Source organism: Rattus norvegicus, chromosome 3 (assembly GCF_036323735.1).
Source record: "Rattus norvegicus strain BN/NHsdMcwi chromosome 3, GRCr8, whole genome shotgun sequence".
Lineage (NCBI taxonomy): Eukaryota > Metazoa > Chordata > Mammalia > Rodentia > Muridae > Rattus > Rattus norvegicus.
Genome location: NC_086021.1, coordinates 189,208,173 through 189,227,724, shown reverse-complemented (window position 1 = coordinate 189,227,724; position 19,552 = coordinate 189,208,173). Strand labels below are relative to the sequence as shown.

General features: G+C 48.2%; 1 protein-coding gene across 9 annotated transcripts; it reads right to left on the bottom strand.

Moving 5' to 3' along the window:
* Window positions 1-2,318: 2,318 nt before the first annotated feature.
* On the bottom strand, window positions 2,319-18,230 carry Oprl1 (opioid related nociceptin receptor 1). 9 transcript variants are annotated; one of them, XM_006235739.5, is made up of 6 exons: window positions 16,541-18,227; window positions 16,018-16,259; window positions 15,294-15,550; window positions 14,705-14,738; window positions 12,567-12,922; window positions 2,319-12,485 (listed from the first exon to the last, which is right to left on the bottom strand). In XM_006235739.5, the coding sequence occupies exons 3-6, from the start codon at window positions 15,439-15,441 to the stop codon at window positions 11,962-11,964; spliced, it is 1,062 nt and encodes a 353-aa protein (XP_006235801.1). In that variant the 5' UTR covers window positions 15,442-15,550; window positions 16,018-16,259; window positions 16,541-18,227; the 3' UTR covers window positions 2,319-11,961. The 9 variants fall into 8 exon arrangements, with proteins under 9 accessions (XP_006235801.1, XP_038960359.1, XP_038960360.1 ...); XM_039104431.2 differs by lacking the exon at window positions 14,705-14,738 and having other exon boundaries at window positions 16,541-17,548; window positions 17,947-18,212; XM_039104432.2 differs by lacking the exon at window positions 16,018-16,259 and having other exon boundaries at window positions 16,541-18,230.
* Between the last annotated feature and the right edge of the window lie 1,322 nt (window positions 18,231-19,552).

Genomic DNA, 19,552 nt, shown 5'->3' with positions numbered 1-19,552 from the left:
CCCTTCCTTAGCTTCCTGTGTGCGAATTCTCTGAGACAATCCAATCAATTAAGACTGTGTAGTCAGACACCAGCCAAGGGGTGGGAAACACAGTCACCACCTGAGTTAGAATAAAAACCAGGTACACTTCCTGTCTTGGTGTGTTCAGCCTTCCAAGTACACCATTTTGATCAAGAATAAAGTGTTGCTTCGTGCAGACACTTTGAAGTAGTGGTCTTTCTTTGTGGCTCTGAACTTATTTCTAACAGTACCCACCTGCATGTCCACATGCACACACTGGTGAAGCCAGAGACTTGAAGATACCTAGCCATTCCCTGACCGCCTTGCCAGTGCTGTCCACAGCTAATGACCACAACTGCCCCTCAGCTGGAAATAGAACACAGGCCTCCAACTCTACATCTGACTGTACACCAGTTATGCTTTTAGTGTGCATAAAGAACCCCAGGGACATTCCCTATGGCTGAATGCAGCCACCAGTCTTCAGTGAAACCCTCAGCAGTAAAAGATGAAGCCCTAAAGCCCTGAGAAATAGGCACTAGGCAAAGGTGAGAGCAGCCACCAGACTCTGACCTATGGTAGGGACCATTTCCTGGCATCTGTCTTGGCTCTGGGTCAGGGTGGGGAGGAAATAGCACTGCTGGGAGATCGCCCCTGACTTGCTGTGCTCACTCCCTCCCACCTTTTCTCTCTGAGGAGGTCTTTAGGCAGGGGAGGGTGAGAAGACTGTAAGCATTTAAGTTAATTGCATTAAACAATCCTAGCACAGGAGTATGAGTGCTGAGGCCCAGGGGGAGCAGTATGCTCCTTCCCGTTAGCACTAAGTCACACTGGAAGCTTAACATCCAGGTTCCCGGAGCAGGTACTGGCCTCCTACACTAGCACACATGGGGAGGCAGGGAGCAGACAACCAGCCTTTAATCCCCAGCTTTGAGACCTGAAAGCCAGAGAGAGGCCTCAGAGTCCACCAAACCAAGTGGCCTTGCCTCCTGCTTGTTGAACTTGAAGCTGCCCACAGCCTCGTGACTCAGGACAGAGCTCTCCTTAGCCCTGATCTCACAAGACTTAAACTATTTTCACAAAGTGTCAAACACCAAGGGTTCCCAACCTCTTCCTGGGCAACTGAATTCTGGCAGTGTAAAGACTGTGGACATCGCAGAACCTGTGCACAAACAAGGGCCACCCCACTCCCCTGCTTTACAAATAGTCTTTCTCAGTTTCCTTAAGAAAATGGCAGCAGGTGGTTGGCTCACACCTTTAATCCCAGCATTCGGGAGGCAGAGGCAGGCAGATCACTGAGTTCTTAGTCAGCCTGGTCTACAGAGTGAGTTCCAGTACAGCCAGGGAAACAGAGAAACCATGTCTCGAAAAACAAAACAAAACAAAAAACAAGAGAGAGAGAGAGAGAGACAGAGACAGAGACAGAGACAGAGACAGAGACAGAGACAGAGAGACAGACAGAGACAGACAGGCAGAGAGATAGAGGGAGAGACAGAAATGGTGGTCTACTTTTGTAGTGAAGCTGACTGTGAGTTGCTTGTGTCTGCCTAGGGTGAAGACTTTATTTACTCACTTAGAGAAATAAGCCACATATCTGTATGTGCTCAGGTAGACTTCTACTTGCTAACTTTCAAAGCTGAGAGAAACAGCTGAGGTGCACATCAAAGCAGACCTGACAGGTTCTCCCAGCGTCCCTCAGCCCCTTCTTGTTTCAGGGTCTGGTTGGCACATGCTGCCCTCTACCCTGAACTCTCCAGCCCAGGGCTGAGCCGCCTGTCCCCTGGGGTTCTTCTCTATATAATCAGGACATTTTTATTATCCACTCCTTTACTACCTTTGCTCTCTTGGCTGTTGCTCATGGTACCCCCTCTCTCCTCTCCTTCCTCTCCTTTCTTTCCTCAGGGTCATGGATTCTCTAGAATCCATTCTCCCAAATGTGTCTGGGACACATGCCTCTACCTCTGCCCTCCCGCTTACCTATAATAAACTTTCTCCTCCACCATTCCCCATAGCACTCATATTCTTTTCTTTCCTTTTTACTTATTTTTCACTACTGTAACAGAACAGATTAAGAGCCATAGAGAAAATAAAAAAGAAATTTATAAAGGAGAGATGCATTATCTCTACTCCATTTCCCCAAGCCCAGAAAATAAAACCTTCTCCTCCACCAATTTCTGTCTTGGTTTGCATCTGTGGAGATAGTAGGACCTCCAGGTGCCTGGTAACAGTAGATGGAGGTTGACTGCCACAATACATGAAATGACAATGAGAATGTCTTATCAGGGTTTTATTGTAGGAACAGACACCACGACCAAGGCAACTCTTATAGGACAACATTTAATTGGACTGGCTTACAGATCCAAGGCGGGAACATAGCAGCATTCAGGCATGGTACAGGACGAGCTGAGAGTTCTACATGTTCATCTGAAGGCTGCTAGCAGAATAATGGCTTCCAGGCAGCTAGGACGAGGGTATTAAGGCCCACGCCCACAGTGACACACCTACTCCAGCAAAGCTACACTTCCTAATAATGCCACTTCCTGGACCACCCATATTCAAACCATCACAAAGGATAAAGCCCTACTTTGAGCTTTCCTGTTGCTGACTGCTATCTCTGTTCCTAACTCATACAAACAGCCAGGTGTCACACCCTCTTCTTCCCCCTATCCTGGGAAGGCCACCTCTCCTGAGCCCAGAGACAAACATATATATGCATGAGACCCAGATGAAGCCTACAGTATCCAGACTCTTAACCCACCACACACCCGACCTCCCTATCCTCCCAATCCCGCCCCAGCACTTCCTGCAAGTCTGGTTGTCACTGCAGGGCATTTCCCCACCCCCACCCTGTACAGCTGACACCTGGCTCCCTCCACAGCCTCTCCCCCTCACACCCAACAGGCTGCAAAGACCAATTCATTTCTGAAAGTGAAAATCCTTTCATGAAGCAAAGCTTTCCTCTGGGACAATGCCGCGCCAAGCAGAACAAAGCAGCTCTCTTAGCCCAAGTGTAAGGGCTACACAGACAGCTGCCAAGCTGCAGAGGCCACAGGTGAGGTGTGACTAGAGGGGAAAGGGGGCATCTGGGGTCTCCACACATGTGGACCTGTGCCAGGATGAGGCACCCACAGCAGCCTCAGCCTAAGGGCTGCGACAGCCTTAGATCCTACATTTGATACCCTCAGTATCCCAATCCACACCATTCCCAGCCCCATCCCTTCTTGTCCTCACAAGGCACCCATGACCACACTTGTTCCTCCTCCCCCCCCCTTCCAAGAGGACAGGCTTGGTGAGGGGCCAGGGCACTCCCCAAGCCAGGCTCAGGAGGAAAGAAGTCTGGGGGGGGACTTTTATACTGGGTTGACTACTGGTGAGGTGGAAAGGGATACTGGTAGCTAAAGGGAGTCAGGAGTCTAGTGGGAAGACGAGAGAGGATTCTACACCCTCGAGATTGCGTTCTAATACCACTCCCCTCTTGGACTGGAGGGAATGATTTACCTAGAACAACAAGCTGTGGGGAAAGGTGAGGAGTGAGGTGTTTAGGATGTGTAAAGTTGAGCAAGGAGGGAAGTAAAGGATCTCTGCCTTTGCCAGTAATGATGACAACAGACAGCTCTGGACAGCTCTGTACTGACAAGATTCAGGGGGAGGAAGACACAGGACACAAAGTAGATGACAGAAGACCTAACCGCCCCCTTTTGCCAGTGGAAGAACCGGAGTCAAACCTGACACAGGTCTGGTTTCCCAGAGCTCTGAACAGAACCAATACCTCTGTTTTATCCCACAAGCACCCCCCAGCTCATTAAATTCCGCTTAATAAAGACTTTCCTCATAGTTGCTAACCATGACTGTTGGTTGACCTCAGGGGCCTCAGTCTCTCTAAGTAAAATGCTTCTCCAGAAATACCTACAGACCTACTAACCAATGCTGATCCACCTTTGAGTGCAGCGTCCACAAGAAAGTATCCATGACTGCTCCCACCTGGTATTCCTTAACATAGCTCAGGCTCGGTAACTTCGAGTGAGGCACTCGGGGTCATTGTCCAAACTCCTATCCTGACCCAGCTCAGAAAAAAACATGGAACAAAAAGACTTGGGAGAGTAATTCACAGAAGAAGCCGACCTGTGGGTATGGGGTGATGGCTTTGTACCCCAGGAGACACTGGGCATAGCCTCAATGGGCAGTCACATCCCCCCCCAGGCTGAAAACAAACTACCCCATCTTTCCCCTGCCCCACCACCATAGGTATGTGTACAAAGAAAAAAAATACCCCAAAACAAACTGGCAGCTCATCTTTAACACAATACTGCTACCAAAGCACAGGCAGAGAGGCAGCCCTGCTTTTCGTGAGTAGGAATGACTGAACAGTTCACACTCAGGGAGAAAGTATGCTAGGAATATAGAGAAGGTCTTGGCTTTGAGTAGTTTCACTGAGTGCCACAGAGAAGGGAGCCAGTGTAGGAGCAAATGCCTTTCTCTATGACTTCTCATGCCTGGTAAAAGACACAGACAGGGGGGTTGGGGATTTAGCTCAGTGGTAGAGCGCTTGCCTAGGAAGCGCAAGGCCCTGGGTTCGGTCCCCAGCTCCGAAAAAAAGAACCAAAAAAAAAAAAAAAAAAAGACACAGACAGAAATAGGCTGTCTATGATCAACATTTGACTTCGTATGAGGACAAGCAGTCCTCCAGACCAATATTTATACAAAGACACATACAGACTCCTTCAGATATAGTGCAGAGTTACCTTCAGAAATCCCATGCAAGCAGACATGGATCCACTCATACAGGGAATGTCCATACCATGTGCCTGCTTAGAAGTAGGCAGGAGTAGTTTACATCTTTAATCCTAGCACTCAGGAGGCAGAGGCAGGTGGATCTCTGTAAGTTCGAAACCACCCTGGTCTACAGAACAAGATCTAGGACAGCCAAGGTTACACACAGAGAAACCCTGACCATCCCCACACAAAAAGAAAAACAAAACAAAAAAGGAGGAGGAGGAAGAGGAGGAGGCGTGAGATCTACCAGAATCCATGTACACAGACAAAGGTATACAGGTCCCTAGTGCCTCCAGACAGAATCATAAATACTCTTAGAGTCCAGAAGCCCCTGTGTGTGCCTTCTCAATAAACAGACACACAAGTGGGAAAAAAAAACACATCTCTCAGCTACCCATCTGTGACTTACCTGAGTGATTAATAACCAGCAAAATACACACACACACACACACACACACACACACACACACACACACACCACAGGGGCTGGTGGAGTAGGCACAAGGAACATGTGGATGGAATCCTGGACCACCAACTACAGGTGCCATAGTTCAGCACTGGGTAGGGAGGGGGTCCTTGTGTCCAGGAGCTTCAATCAAACACCCAGCTTTCTCTGCTCCTCTCCCTGCTCATCCGTGGTGCTGTAACCAGGCCTAGGTTGGGAAGCCAACTGACTGAGGTACCAGGCATGCAAGTGGGTCTTAGAAACCACCCTCCCAGCTGACCAAGAATGATTGAAACCTCTGCTGGAAGAGAGGGGCCACACCTCCCCTTTCATTTCACAGCTGCCTATACACTGAGAGCCCACCAAGGCCATCATCTTCCAGCTATAAGGCGCTGGACAGTGTCAGGTCAGTGGGACACCTAGGAAAGCAGGTGCTTACATAGCACTATGGAGAGTGAGGACTTGGCTTCTGAAGGGAAGAACTTTTAGATCCAAAGTATCCAGAGAAGCACCTAAAAGGCGCAGCTACGAATAGGCAACAGCATTGCTTCTGCTTACTGCATACTGGGGATGATAGGTGGGATTGCTCTTGGCCACTTAGCATCCTAGGGGTGCAGCCGCTCTCATATGGGCAGAACCTGGAAATGGGGCTACATCCAAGAAGCTGAAGGAGAACTCTGTGCCCCACCTGGCTCTCTCCAGTCTTAGGGCTAAGATAAATAGAATGACCTCAGAGAACTTGAGGTGGCCACTGTTGTAGATTTCTGACTATTTCTTTCCCAGAATCCAGCCCAGGAGGCCCCTGCCCAGGTATCAGTCTCTAAGCCTATATTAGTTAGGGTTTTACTGCTGTGAACAGACACCATGACCAAGGCAACTCTTATAAAGGACAACATTTAATTGGGACTGGCTTACAGATCCAGAGGTTCAGTCCAGTATCATCAAAGCAGGAACATAGCGGCATTCAGACATGGTACAGGAGGAATTGAGGGTTTTGTTTTTTTTTTTTTTTTTTTGGTTCTTTTTTTCGGAGCTGGGGACCGAACCCAGGGCCTTGCGCTTCCTAGGTAAGCGCTCTACCACTGAGCTAAATCCCCAGCCCCGGAATTGAGGGTTTTACATCTTCATCTGAAGGCTTCTAGCAGAATAATGGCTTCCAGGCAGCTAGGACAAGGGTATTAAAGCCCACGCCCACAAGACCACACCCACTCCAACAAGGCCACACCTACTCCAACAAGACCACACCCCGCAACAGTGCCACTCCCTGGGGCCAAGCATATACAAAGCCACTCAAAGCCCTACCATGATGCAGGGTGCTGAGTACCCACAGTCCTCCAACAGCCAAAGTCACTAACAACTTCCTCACTACCATGAGCACAAACTTGTCCAAGGACAATCATACCCTCTCTGAGCTACTATATGGAGCCACTGTGCTCCACATGCTCCTGCCAACTCCTGCCAACATAGCCTGGCAACAGATACTCCATGATCTGTGCTGTGGGCCTAACTGCTAACTTGGCTATCATTTCTGTGATCCCGAGGGCACCGAAGATGAAAACGGTAACTAATGTGTTTGCCCTGAACCAAGCTATTGCTCATGGTGCGGCCAGCCAACATCACTGAGTACCTGATATACAACACTGGCTCTTTGGGGAGCCATTCTGCAAACTGGTGCTGACCATTGACTACTACATCGCCAGCATCTACTCCCTGGTTGTGACGAGTGTGGCCACTGTGCAATCTTGCCAATTGCCTAGGCACACCCAGAGGGGGCAGAAGTTACCAGCCTTTGTATCCGGCTAGCTGTCACCATCATGGTTCTGCCCCTCTGTTCCTTTGCCCATACCTACAGCAATGAGTTACAGGCACCCAGTTGTGGGCTGTTTCCTGAGGCCAGAGTGAGCCTGGTTTTAGGCCAGCCACACATATATGTTCGTTCTCGGTTTCACAGTGCTGTTGTGCATCATCTGCCTGTCATATGTGGACCTGCCGCCCAGACTTCATACCAAGAAGCTCCACTATGGCACCAAGGTTCTGAGAAAGGCCAAGAGGAAGGTTCTCTCTGTGTCAGTCGTGTGCTTTCTCTGCTGGATGCCCTTCCACCTGGCCTGTGCTGGCCCTGGCTGCAGGCCTGCCCCACACATCCCTGGTTATTGGTATCTCCTATGCCATCACCAGTCTGGGCTATGTCAGCTCATGCCTCAATCCTTCCTTGAACTCATTCCTGAATGACAACTTCTGCAGCAATTTACCGTAATCCTGTGTCGGGGGCCTGAGCGTCCTTGCCATGTGTCACGTCAAGAGCAGTGGTTGACCAAGCCAGGGGACATTCTTACTCTTCACACTTATCCCTGCGTCCTCTATACAGACAACTGTGACTTTCCCTTTCTGTACCTCTGCTTGCTACACATCTCTAAGAAGACAGTAGCAGGCGGTTTGGTCCTGGTAGCAAGCGGCCTAAGTTTGATCACCCACAGGGGATGGACACAAAGATAGCCCCCGTGCCAGTGTTTTAACAATAAGCACTTCAGCAGAAAAGTCCAGTATTGTTGTGATGCAGGACTCTTACACCTTCGTGGTATATGTCATCCTTCTGCCCACCAAGTACTTGAGATTGCCAGAGCACTTGGACCTTCATCTAAGCCAGACGGTATTGGATAACTTTGCTGTCCATACCTCTAGTTAGCCCTAAATTGTCATTCTCCTGATATCTCCCCTCAACTACTGCCTATTGTCGTGCAACAAGAGCTTAGATGCTGAGAGATAACAACTGTTTAGCTTCTGAGGATCCAAAACTGGGGAGTGGCCAGGCTCAAATGCCCTGACTCAGCTTCCCATGACACCTCAGGCAGAACACTGGTGAGGTCTAGGTTCTTTGGAGACCACACAATGGCTGGGGTCTCTTTCAAGAAGTCTTGTTTCCACAGCTGCTGGCAAAACATGGATGCTCTACAAGCTTCTGGAGTACTCTCACAGGAAAGTGATCTGAAAGTCGAGAGGAAAACTGGGCAAACAGCTGCGTGATCTGGTCTCTGATTCCACTCGCAGCCCTAATACAGGCTGAATATTAGAGAGCCTAGAATGGGCACTTTTTAAACTACAGCCCACACCCACAGCTCTGCTGAGATCGAGCTGTGCCTGCTCACTATACAGTTATACTTCAGCAAGGCTGATTAGCACGCACTGCTCCTGAGCAAGAGAAGCAGGACAAGAGCCCCTTATAAATAGATGCAGCAAAACACCTCACTTTCCAGAACTGTGTTCAGGACACACAGAGTGGCAAAAGCAACTGTACTGGGTGCAGAACGTGTGAAGGAGGAGCAGAGTGAGCGGAAGATGGGTGGGTGTGAAGATCAGGAGGGGAACACGGCCAGGCTGAGAGCCAGGCACCCTTCGGGATAGCTTCTCAGCTGGCTCTAGCTTGCTAGAGCTGACCACAACAGAGGGGGTACCAGCCAAATTTTCTCTGAACATTCAAAACCCTTGTCCCCTTCAATGCTCTCGTGGCAAAAAGCACTTAGTAAGTGGTACTTATACAGCCCTTAATGGCCTCCCTCTCCTGTCACTCCCCAAGGCTAGCCAGCTAGACCAAGGGTGCTTCTCACCAGGATCCTGTTGGAACTAGCGTTGTTCTTCTCCATGAGCTTAGGAGTCTGACTTACTCCACAAAACTCCTACACTCTGGCTCCTGCTGCCAAAGAGTTCCTAACCCTACTTTAGTACCCAAATCTCACTGTTGTTTCTCACAGCTGGGCAGGGACCTTGGCTGGGCTTACATTGGGGACACAGTGCCCTCTGGTGGGAAGCAGCCAAAGCAGATGATGAAACCTAACTTTTCTGAGGTAAAAAGACCCTTCAGACCTTATCTGATCCTATACATCCTGCCCTTCACATAACCCCAAGAGCTATGTGCTACACAGTTCCCTTCACATAGAGAAGGATACTCAGATTCAGAGAAACTAGACTTGATCAAGCCTGATCAAGAAACAGTTAGGGTGAGACTATGTTAGACAGAATGGAGAGAGAATTGGGAAGGTACATAGTCCTAGAGAGCCAGGAAGGTATATTCATCTCTAAGGCTCCTTCCCTGATGGTCAACCTCTAAGACACTAGCCAGGGTCAGCAGCCCAGAACTCCACTACCTATCAGGAGCATACAATCTCCTGGGGACTATAATTTCATCAAGGAAGGAAATTTTCCCTTGATGCCGAATTTCTATTTGAAAACACTGTGTTTGTTAAGAACTACTGGTGTGCTTGTACACACACACAGACACACACACACACACACACACACACAATTTGAAATCCTATCCCCCAATGTGATGGTGACTTTGCTATGGGAAAGGTTGTAAGGTTGAAACCCTACAACCTCAACATTACTATTAATTTGACATATGCAGCTCTGAAGTCATCTTTCTATAAAGTGAGGATGCAACAAAAACACAATCTCATAGAATCCAATCCACCATGCCTGCATGAACTGCATCTTTTAAGCCTATTAGAAATTCATACCTTTTGATTATAAACTGCTAGACTAAAAAACAAAAAACAAATGGACAATGTCATTAAAACTTGTATAAAACCAAGCTTTGGCTCACCAGCTCTGTACTGAAAGCAAGGCCTTTGGCAAGTAAGACCCTCTTCAAAGCCCCCCTGATAAGGGCCATCTGCCAGAGGGTCAATTGAGCCAGATTGGGCCTACACAGACAAGAGCCAGGGGGTAGATCTCTATAGCATAGGGTTGCTCTGCCACCAGAGAAGGGTCCTCTGCTCTGATCACCACAACTCCTTTTAGATTTGCTCAAGCAGCAAGAGTCTACAAAGAAAAACTGTGAAGAAAGGCATCTACCCACTGTTCCTGAGTGTGGGGAGAAAAGATAGTCATTGTCTTGGGAGAAGGAAAGGCAGCAGCCTCTGCAACCCAGGAACTAGTTTTCCTCCCATCAATCAAGAAGTTCCTTAAAGTCCCTCTGCCAAGGGCAGAACAGGTTTAAAACCCATGAACCTGGTTCTGTGCCTCATCCCAGTGCATATCAATACCCAGGAAGTTACTCTTATGTAGCTGGAGTCAGAAACACTTATTCTATGGACAGTACTGGTCACTGGATAAGTGTTTATTATGAGCACTCCTTCATTACCCCAGAGGCAGGTTCAGGGCTAGCTACATGCATGGAAATGACACTTGTTGCATGCTTAAATACATAAAGATATACAAATTCACAAAGTTTCTTAGCATTAGCAAGAAAACTCTAGAGCTAACGGCTCCCGCACAAGTGTCAAAGGAAGAACCCTGGCCTCCCCAGAAGCCCAGGTCTCTCTGACACAGGAACCAGCCTAGGTTCTCTGCATGACATGAAACCATCTGACCGAGGTCTCAGTAAAAGGTCAGAATCTATCCAACGTTGCTGGTATTTTGATATCTGACCCATAGAAAGGGCGTTTACAAAACCTCTTCTGTGAACCATCAAATAGATCTCCAAGGTATAGACTCTTCTTCCCATGCCCCCCATTGCTATTCCAAACCATAATAGTCCTTGCAAATGAGCCACTTTAGGCATCAGCTCTCATGCCAACCTCCAATTTGGCAGCACACTCAGGCCTTACTCAGATATGTCCTAACCCTATATATGAAGCAGGTGGTCACTGTGGATATAGAGTAGAACACATCCTGACTGCCACTCTTCCCAAGCTACAAGTATGCTTCTAGCAGTACAACTCCTGACCTCTGATAGCAAGTAAAAGAGACTCTGCTGGAGAACTGAGGGAGTTTGTAGAGAATCGAGAGAGAGCATATTCTGCTCTGTCCTGCCTGTACTAAGCAGGCAAGACCAGCATGTGGTGCCTCCATGTTGTGAGCAGCCTACAGAGGCCACAAAGCTTTCTCCTGATTACCTCCCACACACCTAGAAGCAGTGCTTGCCGAACAGTCTGTAGGATAAGAGTTCACAGTGGTTTTGGAGGGAAAGAGCCTTAGGGAAGCTCTGTGTCTTGTCTCCCCCACTGTCATCTTGCCAAGAAGATAGCCCAGGATTATAGAGCAGGTAGTGGCAGTACCAGATGAATTGTGACTCCCCTTCATAGACTCCATGTACTGGATGGGAAGAATCTTCAGAAAACAGCCATCCAAGAAACCACTGATGCTCACCCTCGGGTAATCTGACTGCATCAGTGAAGTCAGAAGTAGAAGACGCTCCAAGGCAACGCCAAGCTTAAGGGCCAGTCTCACTTTAAAAGAAAATTAATGCTCCCCACTGCAATACCAGGTATGTTCAGCAGTCCTGTGGAAATACTGAAAGGCCGAGAGCAACAGCACACAACATGTAGTCACAAGAGTGACTACATGACCACTACAATACCTCAGGTTGAGCCCAGCTAGAGCCAGGGCAGCAGGGAGAAGCCAGAGAAGAGTCAAGTGAAGCATGAATACCTACATGGGCTCACCAGGCATGTCCACTGTGTTGTGGATGTTTCTATTCAGTTCCTTTGGTCCTCTCTGGTCCTATACCAGGGAGGGAACTTAATCTGACAGAGGCCATGGAGACCACCTTGATGCTTTGACCTGTCCCATGGTGCTAAAAGGTCTTCCTCTAGGACTGAGCATCCTGATCCAAAAGAAAAGCCATTCAAGGCTCCAGATGCTCAAGGTTCAGGGTCAACCTAGAGAGCAGTGACCTGTGTGAGCTCCGTGTTGGGTGTAGATGGGCTCTGTGGGCTGACAGGCACCATAGGCAGGTCCACGCCTAGTCATGCTGGCCGTGGTACTGTCTCAGAAGTCTTGCAACCAAGGCCAACATCCTTGGCAATGCTCCGCACACGATCAGAAACCTGCATCTCCCGGTGCAGGGATGAAGCACAGCAGAACTTTCTAAAGCAGGCCTTGAAGTTCTCATCCAGGAAAGCATAGAGAATGGGATTGAGACAACTGTTGACATAGCCCAGGGCTGTGCAGAAGCGCAGGATGGCAACTGCAGTCTCACTACCTGGCTGAACACCCAGTCCTTGAACCAGGACAAACACCTGCACAGGCGTCCAGCAGCCCACAAACACAGCCACCACTACCAGCACCAGTCGAGTGATACGCCGCAGGTTTCGGTCCTTCTCCCGGGAGCCTGAAAGCAGACGGACACCACGAAGTCGTCGAATCATGAGGCTGTAGCAGACAGAGATGATCAGCACAGGGATGATGAAGGAAAAAAGGAAGATGCAGATGGCGAATACAGGGCCCCAATAGTCCTGAGGGGCAGGGATCTCCACCAGGCACTCGATCTCTGCAGGAGAGAAATGGGGTCAGAGGGACCAGCAAGAACCATGGGAAACTAATGAGTCAGGGAGGAGGACCACCCACTGACCTTCATCTTCCACTTGTGCTGAACCCATGATGGCAACAGGAACACCAACCACTGAAGCCAGGGCCCATATGGCCACATTAACAGCCTGGGCTTTGCTGGATGTCCGAACATCAAGGGCACGGATAGGGTGGCAGATAGCCACATAGCGGTCTACGCTCATGGCGGTCAGAGTAAAAGTGCTGGTAAACATGTTGTAGTAGTCGATAGCAATGACAGTCTTGCAGAGTGCATTCCCAAATGGCCAGAAGCCCAGTAGGATGTCTGTGCCCTGGAAGGGCAGTGTTAGCAAGACCAGGGTATCAGCCAGTGCCAGATTAAATATGTAAATGTTGGTAGCTGTCTTCATCTTGGTGTGCCTGTAGAGGACAAGGAGAAGAAAGGCTCCATTTGGCCATTTTGGCTAGACTTGGCAGCTAAGGGACCACCAAGAGGGTTATGGTCTTTGAATCTCTCAACCCCAGAGTCTCCAAGGAAGCTTATTAAATGGCAGATCCTGCACCACACCCAAAGTCCACTGAGCCTGGGACTTTAACAAGCTTCCCCATGTGACTATGACATCTACAGAAAGGTTCCAAATCAATGACAAGACTACCCTGGAAAAGTTGGGGGCATGGAGGAGTACCTGAGTGCATATCTAACCTGAATGTGAGTTTGTGGAATGAATCAAGAGAGAGAGATGCTGTCTTCTCTCCTCAGTCTCTCTTAAGACTTCTCTCAGAGGCTTTTCAGGGCACTGCCTGTAAAGTTCATCAAAGATCTGTGTCTTCCAACTGCACAGTATTGTCTAGCAATGAAAACAGACAATGCTGGGCCAGCCAAATGGCTCAGCCGGTAAGGGCACTTACTACCAATTCTGACAACCTGAGTTCTATCTCCAGGACGCATGTGGTAGAAGGAGAAACTTACATGGTAAAAGGAGAAACCCAACTTTCTCCTCTGACCTACACATCCAGACAGACATACACAGACACATAAATAAACATAATTTATTTTTTAATTCTAATAAAGAAAACAAGAGATGTGCTAGTTAGGTTTGATTGTATCCAAGCACCGGGAACCATGCTAGGGACATTATAAGTGATAAATATTAGTGGAATGAATTAATGTTTATGATAGCGGTAGGGAAGGGTGATTATAGTGATGGTGGTGGTGGTGGTGGTTAGAGTGGTTATGGTGGTATGGTAGTGATAGAACTAGAGGTAACAGTAGTCCATGATAGTTTAGTTGCTATCAGGGAATCTGGGATTAAGTTCTGTTTCTTAGACATTAATCCTAGAGACCTTAACTACAATAAACAACAATAACAACGATAATGGTAGATATCTGAGCCAAGCTCTTCACGTAGATTTTATCTCATTTGAGGTTTACCCAAAAGAAAAAATGCTATTAGATCCCTAGGCTGCAGAGAAGGAAGCTGAGGCTCGGAGGAGCTAAGTAGCTTTTATAAGGCTTGGAACTGCGAAGGTGCAAAATGGGGCTCAGAGCAGGTTTTTCTGACTCCTGGCGTATGCCCAACTCAAACACGCCGTGTTTTGCCTCCAGAGCCAGTGTGGCCACAGCAGTTCCTGAGACTAGCTCTCTGAGGATGCTACTGGAAAAGATGGTGCTCCTTGTCTGCCCTGATGCAGTAAATATGGGAGAGAAATGCTGAGGACAAGAAGGGAAGGCAAGGCTCACAAACTGTCCCAGGTTGCTGCACTTCTTGCCAAAGATGAATATCCTCTAACACTTAGATCATAGAATAGTTTCCCACAAGGATCCTCTGCTGAAAGTCAGTACTTGGAAGGCTTTTCCTACTACACTGTCCAATCACATATCAATATTATACTATATACACGTGTATGCACATGCACCTATATATGGTTATGTAATCCATATTTCCCATCTAACGAATGGAGAAAACAGTTGCTCAGGAATACTAAGAGGATCGTGATGAGGCAGGATATAGAACCTGCACTGCCCTTTCTCCACCACCACCACACCTACCATGATACCATCAAGGGGACCATGACTGCTTTCTTCAGAGTCATCTTTTTGAAAGAGGAAATATATCAGTGAAGAACCTTGCTCTAGTTATTCACCATTCAAGGACCTCCCATGTCTTCCCAATGTCCCCATTCTGGCATTCAAGTCCTCACCTGCTGTCTCCAGTCCCCCTCAATGCCCTCCCAGCTGGAAAAAAACAGAGACCATCATTGCCGTGACACATTTTACCAATTGCATACTCCTTGTCCAGCTTTTGTGTCCACAGAACTGCACCTCATACTGCTCCCTCCAGTATCCCCTCACTGTTGACTCTGACTCAGTTGCCCAGTACTGCTGCCTTTCTTTCTAGTCCTCCAAATTTTCATATTTCTGAGCACCAATAGAGCATGGGCTCAGCTAAAGACATCCACCATGAATAGAGATCCCAAAAGTCAATGAATAAGAGCTTCAGGCCCAGCACCAGCCCCTCTTCCTCTGTTTGAGAAATCCTAGGATCCTGTGTACCCATGAGGTTATTCACACAGACATCATGGCATGAATTTATCTGCAGCTCCAAGCCTCCACCTAGTCTGAGACAGATGGGGACAGAACAGGAGTTGAACTTCAAGGGTGGTCATGCCCCTTGAACAGAGAGGAAAGAAATTTGATGGAGCAAGCAGAAAATCCATACTTGTTCAGATTCACCCAGAACAGCCTCCTGCCTCAGGTTCCCCCTTCACAGACTGATGGGGCCCAGCCTACCTGAGGATGACATACATGACGAGGCAGTTCCCCAGGAGCCCCCCGATGCACACAGCCAAGTAGAGCCCCACGATGGTGACCTTGAGTCCAAGGGGCAGGAAGGCGCTGTGACTAGCATTGAGGAGCAGGTGGTGGGGTACGGTCTCATTTAGGAGGGACAGGTTCCCTTGAAAGTGGCTGCCATACAAGACCTCCCAGTATGGAGCAGGAAAGAGGGACTCCATGCTGTCACCCTGCAAAGCCACTCAGTACAGTTCCTGGAACAGGGCACAGAAACAAGTAACCACAGTGCTAGACACCGTCCACTGAGGCCTTAGAACACAGCACAACTACACTAACAGGCACATGAACGCCTCCATGAGCATGCACAAACACTAGGCACACACACAGACACACGGACACAGACAAAGGCAGACATGCCCGTGGGCACATGGTGACACACACAGAGGCATGGGAGCACATTTACCTACAAGGTTACCTCACATTAGGGTTATAGACCCGCACAGAAGCAACGTAGCTACACAAGCACACATGTCCACCCACCAAGACCCAGGGGCTCACAGCCAGCCAAACACAAAAAATGCCTAAACCATCCTAAGGTACACTGGGGCACAAAAGGCATGGAATTTATCCAGAAATGCCTAAGGCTCAGGCACTTCACATAGCTACCTCCCAGGGCTCCCCCACCCCCAGCTCTGTCAGAGGCAGCAGGAGCCCCTCTTACCTCCAACGGCACACACAGCCTCTTCAGAAGCTGGGCCAAAATAGACCCCAATGCTTAGCAGAAAGGCGGGCAGGCAGGAGCACAGTGGACTGAGCAATGACTCTCACTCTAGATTGGGGTCTGCTGCGGCTGGGAATGGCTCCTAGCTCCTGCTCGGAAGATAAGATATTGACTAGACGCAGCAGCCGGTGCGGCAGCCAGAAGGGGGAGGGGCAGAAGGCTGCGGCTGAGAGAAGGAGGGGCTGTGCAGGTTGGAGAAGAAAGCCAAAAAAAAAAAAAAAAAAAAAAAAAAAGGAAGATTACCAGACCAGAACCCCTAGGCTCCACACCAAGTAGGAGCCAAAAGATTAACAAACATATAATGTGATGGGCTCACCCAACACAAACACACTCAGGCGCTAGGACACACAATGGGGACATCCATGAACACAAAAATAGAGACATGAACAGGAATTCAGACACACATACACGCACAGCCTTAGACACAAGAACACATTCAAGATGTATACAGAGAAATGCTCACCCAGAAGTAGACGTGAGGCTCCAACACTCGAAAATGTTGTTTTGTTTTGTTTTGCTTTGCTTTGCTTTGCTCTGTTTTGTTTTGTTTTGTTTGGGGAAGTTAACAGGTTAGAGACAGGATTTGTCTGTGTAGCCTTGGCTGTCCTAGAACTTAGAGACACATCTGCCTCTGCTTCCTGAATGCTAGGATTAAAGGCATGTGCTACCACCACTGAGCACAGACCAGATTTTGCTAGCTTTCCTACCCAGAACTGCCCTCAGCCGGTGTCCAATAGGGTAGAGTACCACAGTGATAGCAATATCCTGACCCAACTAATTCTCCATGTAAAGGCCTTCTTGCGAATAAACAAGAGATTGTCTGGACTGTGGACCCAGCACTGCCCTGAGTCTACTATGTGCTGTTTATACCTAATGTGCACTAAGCTCAAGACAAAACTGAACCCAGGAACCCCCACTACACATGGCCACTGCCACCCATATTATCCTCACACAAATGAAAGCATCACGCCTCTGAAGTCTGGAGCTGCCTGTCAACATGGCAGGGATAAGGGGAAGCCAGGTTTGCTGGTCACTTGAAGCTACACCACAGCCAAATCCCAGAATTAGATCTTAGAAAACACAGAGATACTAAGCTCCTAGGGACCTCCTTCTTTGCCAGCACGGGGGGGGGGGGGCACAGTCCACTGAGAAAAAAACCATAAGTTAAGGTCATGTAGGCTAGGGACCCTATGCTGAGTCTCTAGTCATCATCAAATCATAGGTTTGTTTTTCCTGTCTGGACTGAATGAGAGCCAGACCTCCCACATACAGCCAGACCCTGCTCTTTCTCTAAGGATGGGGACCTGGTTGCTAGGCAACTCACAGAAGTGTTGCTAGGATACCTGTCCAACCAGAAAAGGCCAGAGCAGACAGACACCCCAGGACTCAGCATCCCAAGCTGTCTCCAAGGACTTGTCTCTCCGTTCTCGGAGACACATGGACACTCAAGGAGACACATGAGGACACATTCCTGCAAATAAACAGAACATACAAAGAGGTACCCAGACAGGCACAGTTTAGAGATACAGAGACACAAGGAATATGTGCTCAGAGATGCACACAAGGATCACATATACAAACCCACAAGGTGCATTCAGGCACAAAGAGAAAGATACAAACAAGATGTGAACTAGTGTGGGAACAGGCAAGAACAGAGAAAGGCCCCTAGATATATAGCACATAAGTATGCACTCTCTGTTGCTCGCTCTCTCTCTCTCTCTCTCTCTCTCTCTCTCTCTCTCTCTCTCTCTCTCTCTCTCTCCCTGCCCTTCTTCCTTCCCTTTTTTCTCCATTCCACTCCCGGCAAAGCTGGCCCACAACCCCAGAGTTCTGCACCTCTACAGAGCCTCTCTTCCTAATAGTCTTTACCTGCTTTCCAGTCCAGGCTCCAGATTTGGAAAGAGGATGCTGTAAACATTGTTTAAATGTAGGCAGAACGGAGCCACAGAATGTTCCTTCTTCTCACGACCTTGGGTTGGCTCCTGTGTGCTTCACCTTGCCCCACTGCATGGATCCCACACCCAAACAAGCTCTACTCTGGCCTATTCTAAGAAGCCTTCCCTGCCACTGCCTCAGTCCCAGGAGTCCTTGACTCAGCATTATGGCCTCAACTATGAATCAGCTACAATGCTGCCAAGTAAGACTGAGCTCTGGTCTCAACATATATCCGTGTGTACCAATAGAATGTAGCTCAGAGTCCACATGCTCACATGCTGTCTCAGGTGGAAGAAGGACTTGGTTATCTGACAGGTGAAGTAGACACAATGGGCACTGGGTGGTACAGAGGCATCTTGATCCCAAACAGAAACTCAGGAAGGACAAGTAGACTTTCCAGAGGAAAGAAACAGGACAATATATAAGTGACACAAAAAGGTCAGCAAGAGGCATGCTACATGAGAATAACACTGAAGATTCAGGCAACACAAACAACACATGACTCATGTACACAGTTCACTGTTGAAGCCACCAGCGGCTGCACGTGGGTATCAGGAGCTCCTAAGCAAGGTCCAGCCTGGCCTCGAACTCACAGAGATCCACTTGCTTCTGCTTCCCAAGTGCTGGGATTAAAAGCATGTGCTACCAAACCCAGTTCAGTTACACATGTTCTTACCCCAAGAGCAAAGAATTTGGCACACAGTGAACTGTGTACATGAGTCACGTGTCATTTGTGTTACCTGAATCTTCAGTGTTATTCTCATGTAGCATGCCTCTTACTGACCTCTATGTGTGGGAGTTGCGGTCTACAATCTACAAATAGGTGAAAATAGAAGCTTGTTCCATTATCAGGAGCCATCTAGGACAGATTAAAGGCGTAAGTAATCTTTCTGGAGAAGGCCCGCCGTATTGCATGGTCTACAGTGGGTGACTTCTAAGAGGCAAGACCCAAAAAAATCTTCATTGAGAATTGTTTCTTGCAGCTGATATGCCCATCCTGCCATTATTAATAGTATAATAGTCCCTGGGCGTGAGCCCACTCTATTGGGCAGACTTTCTGCAGATCAACAAAGATGCACTCTCTTATAGCAAAGCTGTGTAGATAAATTGATGGTTTCATAATCCTTAATAATGATTCTATAGAATTCCTAAATTTATACAGGTAATTTTGAGCCCTCTAAAGTATGAAGGCTGCAATTAGGGCTCTGTACTCCTTCATGTGTCACAGGCTAATTGCACTAGGATAGAAAGCAGGTTTGGAACAGACTTGTGATCATAGAAATGAATTCCTTCTGTGCTGGCTGTGAAAAACTGGGAGTGGACACTTTATTGTGGGTGCAAGGACAAAAGACGATGAAATGTTGACTGGATTTATCTATACAAACCTTCAATACTAGTGAGACATAAGGCAGATGGTTTGCCTCTTGACAAAATCATGCTAACTTATGACAAGCTTGGGGTGGCCCACACTATCCAGATAATGTAAGGATCATTTAGACTACTAACCACCTAGTGTCCTGGTTATGGGAGCTTGATATAC

What these genes read in the sequence shown, in the direction of transcription:
- Oprl1 (XM_006235738.5), bottom strand. Translation starts at nt 15,517, where the DNA reads ATGGAGTCCCTCTTTCCTGCTCCATACTGGGAGGTCTTGTATGGCAGC. An exon ending in GTCATGTATGTCATCCTCAG is followed by an intron (nt 12,923 to 15,293) that starts GTAGGCTGGGCC and finishes TGTCCTCTACAG; the next exon opens with GCACACCAAGATGAAGACAG. An exon ending in AGCACAAGTGGAAGATGAAG is followed by an intron (nt 12,486 to 12,566) that starts GTCAGTGGGTGG and finishes TCTCTCCTGCAG; the next exon opens with AGATCGAGTGCCTGGTGGAG.